This window comes from Dipteris shenzhenensis, chromosome 26, assembly GCF_047967505.1.
Source record: "Dipteris shenzhenensis isolate YYH24624 ecotype China chromosome 26, Dip_SZ_1.0, whole genome shotgun sequence".
Classification (NCBI taxonomy): Eukaryota; Viridiplantae; Streptophyta; class Polypodiopsida; order Gleicheniales; family Dipteridaceae; genus Dipteris; species Dipteris shenzhenensis.
The window spans coordinates 20,555,144-20,562,384 of NC_141621.1; the positions used below are offsets into that span (position 1 = coordinate 20,555,144).

At 42.0% G+C, this 7,241-nt stretch overlaps 1 protein-coding gene across 1 annotated transcript; it reads left to right on the forward strand.

Annotated features, from left to right (window-relative positions):
* The first annotated feature begins 416 nt into the window (after positions 1–416).
* LOC147884790 (17.4 kDa class I heat shock protein-like) lies at positions 417–1,361 on the forward strand. Its single transcript, XM_087398048.1, has 2 exons — positions 417–579; positions 778–1,361. The coding sequence occupies exons 1-2, from the start codon at positions 450–452 to the stop codon at positions 1,038–1,040; spliced, it is 393 nt and encodes a 130-aa protein (XP_087254174.1). The 5' UTR covers positions 417–449; the 3' UTR covers positions 1,041–1,361.
* The last annotated feature ends 5,880 nt before the right edge of the window (positions 1,362–7,241 follow it).

A 7,241-nucleotide genomic window follows, 5' to 3' on the forward strand; every position in this document is an offset into this window, starting at 1 on the left:
TAAGTAATGAACATTTTAATGAAAAATCCTAGTAATGAATCCCCCAAGAAAAAGTAATCAAGTAACCAACTTGAAGGTACAATTGTGTATGTGTTAAGGAAAATGTTTTTCTATCCATGACTTGGAGGGGGGGCCAATCAAAGTGATTGGTGCCCTCCCAAGTGTCCATCCGTAGAATCACATAATCTCTTTTAGGTAAAGGGACTACCTTTATTGTGGCCTTTATTCCTTGACAATTGGGCTTGCTTAATAGGGAGCACATAGAGATGGAGTAAAAATGGCTCCAAAACCCTGGGTTCTCACTGACATGACTAGTTTATTGAGTAGCTTGCATGCAAGCTTAGGTGCTCTTTGCTCAGCTTCTTTAAAAGAGTGGCAATTTCTTATGTCTTCATTTAGCACACAAGCAGCCCCGAGTCATTTCGCGCATTGATCTCTTCTTCTCAGCCATGGATATATTTCTTCCGTTTATCTTCACCCCTGTCAATGGCTTTCCGTTCCCAGCTTCTGGGTTTGACGACGTCGAAGTCGATGTGGTTGAAGCCATCGATGCCTACATTCTCAAGGTCAATCTACCAGGTGTGATCTCGTCACTTGACGTATTTCTCGTTATCGTCACGACCTTGCATTTCTTTATTGGATTCATCATGCTTACGTACCGCGGGCTTGAAATGTGTAATGCTGCTCTAATGGGTCGAGAATGGTTTGGACATTGTAACTTCCATTTAGACGACTTGACGTTCCGCTTTAACTTCGGCAGTGCTAGCTGAATTGCAGGTTTCGCGACTGCTGATGTTGCAGTCCAAATTCTGCCAGGACAGATTCTGCAAATAGTAGCCAAGCACAATGACGATTTAGAGGTAACGCCAGGGAGGTGGCATACCATCGAGAGGTTTCGGGGGGCCTTCCTTTGCCAGATTCAGCTGCCAGATACCACTCTTCCACACGAACCCGAAGCTATCCTGGAAGCTGGCATTCTCACAATAAGCGTACCCAAGCAGGCACCGTCTATAGTTACAGTGCCTATCTCCAAGATTTAAGCTGTAGAGTTGCATATGAATAACATAAATGATAAGAATCTCATTCTCCCGGCGTTGTAGTAGGCAGTGCTAGTTTTCTAGCATAGAGAGTAGTGATGTTAATTAGCAATCGTCTAGCATTAAACACGAATGGGACAAGATTCTCATAAGATATGATTAAGCAAGATGTATCAATGATTTTCGTCTTCAATGTACCTTCTTCGTAGCTCATAAGTGTAAAGTCCTATCTCAAGTCTCACTACACGATCACAGAAAGGTGTTTCTTTTAGACAAAAATGTACATGTTAAATTCCTTCCAAAAGCCAAGAAAGAAATACAAGCAAGAACGACCAAAAGCATTGACTCCAAGTTCAACGGGTTAGCTCCTTTCTAAAGATTTTATTCTGTCCATACTATATTGTATGCCCGCCATCTCACAAGTTTTGGGATCATTTCTTCCTTCCTACTTCTTATGATTGGAATCTTCATCTTTGAAGCTGTTATAGTGGTTTGTGACCTTATCGTTTGATTGATTTGGTTTGCCTCCTCCCATGATCACTATTTTTAAATGGCACCCCTCTCTCTCTCTCTCTCTCTCTCTCTCTCTCTCTCTCTCTCTCCCTCTCTTTCTCTCTCTTCTTCTTCTTCTAGCTAACGTTATTAGCGTTTTTAAGATCTCTCTATGTTCTCCAATTTCCTCTTATATAGGCAAAAGAAAATACAAACTTTCTTTACGTGTTAAATAATATATATAAAACTTACTCCTAAATTTTTGGCACACGTGCCCAACCAACATTATCACAGCCCTTCTCCCCCACACCACCAACGTTTAGGTTCTCTCAATAATTCACTCCCCACCAAAATTATCATCCCATAAACCACGTGCAATTATAGCATGGATTTTCACACTCATACTACTTTCACCCACTACATGGAAACATCAAAACCAACCTTTACAGTCCAGTTCTTATCCACGAGGAGATTGGAGGACTTCAAATCCTGATGTATTATTGGGGGGTTGCGATGGTGAAGGTAGTTCATTCCCCCTTGCTTGCAAGATAAAAATAGATGAACAGAACAAAATTTAAGCAGGCTTGCTAAATAAACTGTGAATTGACTGTCCAACAAAATCGGACAAAGCCTAGCTATAACACTACCAAAAAAGTTTGTATGAAAAGTTCCTTACAACATCTAGAACCATAGATAAACGCCGTCTCCAATCCATCCTTTGTGTATTTCCATGCATCAAGCGGAAAAGACTACCCCTGTAAAACTAGCCACGATTGTTTCATTATGCATGTCATTTCACTAAAACACCCATCATGATTATCTTTTCCATGACTCCATTCCTGACTCAAAAAAAAGGCACTCACAAGCAACACCACTAAGATTCAAATACACCACACAAGATGCACCTTGGCAAAAATTCTGTGACTATAGACAAATGCTAGGGCCGCCCCCATAAACAAAAGTACATTCGGATGCCGAAGTCGTTGCATGATTGCTACTTAATAAAGACATAAAAATAAGGTTTATTAACACTTCAACTTGTTCACCCATGTTCAAGGCCCATCACGCAACTTATCCAAGGAAGGTCAACATGTTAGAACCACACATTATTCCTCATAGAACACCTCTTTTCGAAAGTCCTCTAGAAGTTCAGTTGAATATTCTTGGTTTCTGAAGACTTTTACTGCTACATCTTGAATCAAAACACACACAATATTAAAGTTAGGTGCAATAGACAACCTTGATTTTCCAATCTGAAGGTAGAGGGAAAACTTAAACTTGATCCATGTCTTCACAATTGCAATGTTCTCACAATTTTCATGATCCCCTATGATGAACGCACTGCAAAAACAAGAAAGTTTTCTCGTTTTAATCAGGTGGTTGTTTGAAAAGCCCCATATGATGTGCACACCACCTGCCATTGAAGCAAAACAAAGCTCATGGTAAGACCTTTGTAACAAATGTTAAAGCAATGCATGAATGCAAAAAACATCCCAAAAGCACAAGTGCATGAGGTGACCATAACACAAAGCATGGCATCCACACATAAAGAGTTAAGACACATGGAAGAACAAAGCATCATGTATGAAGCTACATCAACTCTGACAGCATCACTCCAAGATTCCCACGATGTGTGTTATTGCAGGAGGACAAAACCATGGAGACAATCAGTGAATCGCCAGCAGGACAAAGACTAGCTAGCTTGTGAGGCAAGCAAAGAGTAGAAAATTACTTACCCAAGTAAAGAAGATAATCCCAAGCCAAAAGAATGAGTTCATGTTGAGCTGACTCTGCACGAGGCAAGTTGTAGGGCAGTAGGAGGAGAATGTACTTTGTAGGGTGGCAAGAGGTTAATCTTAAAAGATTTGTAGGGCAGGAGGTGAATGCTTTTGAAAGTGCACAAAGTTTTTAGCTGTCGTGGTTCCCTCCCTGCCCCGTGATACATGTTAGCAAAATTGGATATATAGGTTACCCTGAAGCAAGTACAATGTAGCCCAAATTACTTCAAAATACAAATAGGCCAAAGAGCACACTATCAGGTTTGATGCTATATATTATGAAATGCAATGACCTTTGACATGCTTATGAGCCATATAGCAAGGAATTACATGGAAAAATAACCAATACAAAATTATATTGGATTTATTAAAAGATATTTGCACATGCACAAATTGTACAGTGTCCAATTCTTCCATCCTAGGGTGAATCTAGATACCAATATCACCAATTATCAATGTTTTATGACCAGCATGCACTAGTGCCACTAGTTGTGGCTTCCATTTTTTCAATTGGTTTTGGTTTTCAACAAAACATGAAAAAGTCATATGGAGCATGCCCTTGAATGGGTGTGCATAATTTTAACACAACATTGAAGGTCTCTTAAACCACATCTAAGGTTCTTAATTAGGTGAGTCCTTTGGTTGAGGAGAAGCTCACGTAGTGTAACTTTGAATGATTACTTAGTTGCATGTATGTGTAGAACACAATTTTGATGTTTTTGAATAAATTGTTATATCCTATACTCTTCAAGATGCATGCTTTACATGCAACATAGCACTTGCAATGCTTTAATAGTCTCATTTAGAATCGTTATTCCATGTGTCTTTGACCTCATGTTCAAGATTGGAATGTGTACTACAACTTGAAGACAAAGTTTATCGAATTTCGTTGAGCAATGCATAAGTTATGGGTCAAGCAAGATACCCATATGCAAAAGATGCGCTGAACCTCACCAAAAAATGGCTACACCTAAGCAAACATTGACCCTTTGCCTAGGATGCTTATTAGTTTATAAACATGTTATTCTTGTCTCCACTCTTGAGCTACTCCTTTTGGGAGTCCTGAGATGCAACTACACTTGTGTCATGCAAGTGCCTCCCAAAATGTGTACAAGTAATTCCATGAGAGGATGATGGGGAAGAAGGGAAGAGAAGAGAGGGGAGGGCATGGGAGAGAAGAGGGGAAGTGCAAGGGGATGAGTGGCAATCACAAGGCAACACACCAAGAAAGCAAGCAACCATACTCATGGTTAAGAGAATGAGAGATTATATTCCAATTGTTGCAACTACACAATGAAGACTAAAGTCAACTACTTGGTCTTTTATACATGTCACTTTTGAAGGGAGAGCCAACCCTATGCCTTATACCACACACACACACTCTCTCTCTCTTTCTTTTGTTACCACCACTTGGGCCCATATGGCACCAAGGCATATGGTGATTCTCTCAATCTTCCCTTTGTCTCCAAATGGCTCTTGTGCTATCCATATACGAGATCCAAATGGCTTTTGTGTTATCCTTCCTGATTTAGGCAATCCCGGTGACTACTTTGAACATGGCTCAAAACCCTTAGGGTTTGGGTGGGCAAGATCCATCAACATGCTCAATTGCTAGTTAAGATGCTCCCCTTCTTGTTTGCTGAGCAATCCTTGGATCAGTCATGCTACAATAAGTGAGTAGAGAGGACTAGCTAGAGTATCACATTGTGTTCTAGCTATTGTGCGGTGATCCTTGTGAAATAAGATCGATACTTCCAGAAGTGGGTGGCATGCATGTCCTCAAACATTCTAATGTGATGGCCACGTAGATTTCGGACGTGAAGGTATAGGCACAAGTCTAGGAATTGGGAGGGGCCGATGTAGGGGTTAAAGACATCTGGTTGTTGAGATTGTGAAGTTTGTCATCAATTGGAAAACTATGGGCGGGAAGATCTCAGAGTATTAGGAGGATAAGGCGATTGAAGTGTGTCGTGCTACCACCACGGGGTCAAGCCATAGGTATCATTCAATGACTAAAGGCAGAAGCAAAATCCTTCTTGAATCATCTCCTTGGGGAAGTTGTACTTAGGGACATTGTATATAATCTTTAGATCCTTCTTTTGTAGCTTTGTGAACTAGGCCTAGGTCCATCATCGTTCCATGGGCATATAGAGGGGATGGATTCGCCGCTCAAGGGGTGTGCTACGATAATAGCACCAAGATTGTTCCTTCTTCAAAAAAGGGATGTGCCAGTGGGGTTGGAGTCTTGCCTCTGTGCTATTAAGTGGGAATGGCATGTTAGGGGCTAGGGTATAGCCACCATATGTGCATTTGGGGCTGTGACCTGCTGCCTCCAATTATTGAATGACTGGGTGATGAAAGTGGTGAGGGGCCGAACTTCCATTATTTCATACAAGTGTAGGTGGGAGCCTTTGAGCTATGCCTTCCAATGATGCATTAGCGCACTAGATGGAAGCTCTTGGAAAAACTAAAGGTTGGGACAGCATTGTATATCTTTTGGCAAGGATGAGAGAGGAGTTGGAGGAACATCATCATCAACATTTGGCATGGGTTCCTCGTCCGCATGCCTTGCCGTCAAAACTGCCTATCTGCATGTCAACTTGATTGGACAACTGAGCAAGATATTAAGGTCTTTGTCTAGGAGGTTAATAGGAGCATTGAATGACATGGATTGGGAGGTCTCGTGTTGTGGGTGTTAGTGTTGGAGGCATGGGAGGAGTACTCAAGTTGGTTTATGTAGGTAAGTGGAGGTGGGATGGAATTGATGGGAGATGAGGAGGGTGTGTGAGATTTTGTGGGATCGGGGTTAGGAATATTTGTGGATGGGGCAATGGTGTTGAAAACTAAGATGGCTTGCTGCCCATCCTCCTCGGTGACAACCTCGGGATATGCTACATGGATGGGGTTAAAATTGCTAACCAGGGATCCTTGTGAGTCCTGGAGAGCTTCTAGCACACTGTTAAACAAAATAATGATGCCAAGGGGGTGGTAGGTCATGGATTGATATGTTGCTAAATGTATTTGAGCTTGGACCACTAAAGCACGGCCATAGGTCTTCATCCAGTCGATGTCACCTTGCATAATTTCTAGAGTGCAGACCCATGGGGGCAATTCTTCAGGCTTGGCTAGTAGTATCATGTCATCATCATGTGGAAAGTTAGTGGACTCAATGATGATTACTCTACACCATGCCTAGAAGTTTAGAAGAATCGGATGGGTAGCAAGAGTCTAAAGGTCAAAGGGGAGAGATAAGCTGGCAGGTGGGAGATCTAGGCAAAAGTATGACATAGCTATAATGGGGTGGCAATGGTCAGGATTTTGGCGAAGGATGGTAGGGAGTGTGTTGGGTAGGAGAGGGGCAGTGAGATCAATGTCAAAGATGAAATTCTATGTGCAAAGTGCGTTGAAGTGCATCTAGAGGATTTGGAGGATTGTTCCTGGGGAGAGTGTGTATGTGGCAAGTTGTGTGGAGACCTCCTTACAGTACATGTTGAATTCTTGTTGCTCCCTATCTTCCAATGTTGATTCCTCTGGTCTCGGCCAAAGACACAAAGCTGCTCATTTTCATTTTTCAAGGCGATGCTAAGGGCTCTCTCCTATGCGAGGAGGTCCTAGAGCGTTTAGATTTTGCATTCATAGCCCTCCTGATGCCTTGTGTACTTCTCCTTTACCTATTCAAATTGTTGCTGCACTGTTCTGAGGCCGCCAGATTTTGCTTTGTCCAACTGGTCCATCATGGTTTGAACCAAGGACTCCCTCACAGAGAGATCATACTTGACCTTTGTTATGGTGACCTCCAACTCTTCAACTTTGGACTTGTGATCTTCTGCTCTATCCCGAGCGGTTTGCCCAGTGGCTTACATGGCAATCATGAGTGTATGTCTTTCATGTGCCCTGACTTGAGCTTGTAGTAGTGAGGATGAGAGCTGGGTCA